Genomic DNA, 1,468 nt, shown 5'->3' on the forward strand with positions numbered 1-1,468 from the left:
TTGTTTGAATTCGTTTATAATCACATCTGTGTCTCCAACCGGAGCGGCGGATCTGATGTCTCACGGTACGTTTTTGTATAAGACTTATTCACGGGGAAAAAATTAATTGTTTCTAGAAGTTATCAAAAATACAAATCATATTATTATGGCGCCACCTGGTTTTATGTATCTGTGTGCCTGAATAGATGTGCATGTTTAGGACCTTCTTGATAAGTTTGGGGTCTCTATGAATTATGGTCACTGATGCCCAAATACTTTTAGGGCAGAAAAAAATAGGAGAAGAAGAAATCAGTACAAACACAACAGAAGACTATTTTGGTACTTCCAGCACGGTGCTTAGACGCTTAACAGTAATAACTGCTGTGTACCCACCAAACACAAACTGGAGGGTGAATTCATTTTATTTTCGGCAGCAATGCAGAGTGAGCCTGCAGTTATGTACTGACAAGAGAGAGAAAGACAAAAAATTAGGCATGCATTGTAATGTGTAGCTGGTTTTATAAAAGACAGAACACTTAGTTGTATAATTGTTTCTTACGATGACAGATCCCCAGTAAGGAAGACCACTATAGACAAAGATAAGATCTGCATGAACTGAAGACACAATGCCAAACAGAAGAGTCAGCACACCGATCATTATCTGGACCGTCTGTGAGGGACAAAAAGAATGCAGAAAGTGTGAGAAGGACAAGATAGTCTTCCATGAAGGGAAACGCTATAATATATACAATAAACATTTATGCCAGCTGTAGTTATGGACTTACGACTGTACTAGAAAAATATCACAAAAAATATTCTGCAGGTGTGGTCATTGTATTTGCGGATGTGTAAGATTGGATTACTTTACATTTTTTGATAGTAAACTTTACAGTGTTTCAGTCACAGAGAACAATGTTTTAGGAGTTGCAAACTGTTTTACTCTGACCAATATAAGATCAGGTTTATCATTTACACATTCTTCAACAAAAATTGCGTAAATTCCTCGTTTAGAATGTATTCATGTACATTTCTTCCCTCGCACTGACATGCACAAATAAAAACCAATTATTTGGGTTTATGAGACATTTCTCACCCCAAGGGCTTTCGGCTGGCCTTTCAGAAACGCCTGAAGTCCATGAAGAGGTGAAACTCCCGCCACCTGTTGTACATAAACAGGCACCGGAGCATTTGTCGTAACAGGTGTTGATTGTGTTGGCGGTTGAAACTGGATGACAAGCGTTGAAGAGTTCACGGGTATGACAGTGCTGGACATTCTGGTTTCTGAATCTCCAGCTGACCTGTACAAAATCATAGTAAATCATAACATGTAAACGATATGATTATGAAACAGCTCATGTTTTACATTTAAGACACTTAGCAGATGCTCTTTTCCAAAGACACTTATAAAAGTGACCTGCCTGCCATCATAGATACACTTATTTTATATACAGATATATACATACATGTGTGTGTGTGTGTGTGTGTGTGT

At 38.1% G+C, this 1,468-nt stretch overlaps 1 protein-coding gene across 1 annotated transcript; it reads right to left on the reverse strand.

The window, feature by feature from the left end:
- Positions 1 to 372: 372 nt before the first annotated feature.
- LOC107683035 (membrane-spanning 4-domains subfamily A member 15-like) lies at positions 373 to 1,378 on the reverse strand (the record flags this gene model as incomplete). Its single annotated transcript, XM_016479129.1, has 3 exons — positions 1,073 to 1,378; positions 539 to 649; positions 373 to 441 (listed from the first exon to the last, which is right to left on the reverse strand). Coding segments are annotated over exons 1-3 (399 nt in total), but the record flags the coding sequence as incomplete, so codon positions are not given.
- Between the last annotated feature and the right edge of the window lie 90 nt (positions 1,379 to 1,468).

Source organism: Sinocyclocheilus anshuiensis, unplaced genomic scaffold (assembly GCF_001515605.1).
Source record: "Sinocyclocheilus anshuiensis isolate Anshui unplaced genomic scaffold, SAMN03320099.WGS_v1.1 C32833714, whole genome shotgun sequence".
Classification (NCBI taxonomy): domain Eukaryota; kingdom Metazoa; phylum Chordata; class Actinopteri; order Cypriniformes; family Cyprinidae; genus Sinocyclocheilus; species Sinocyclocheilus anshuiensis.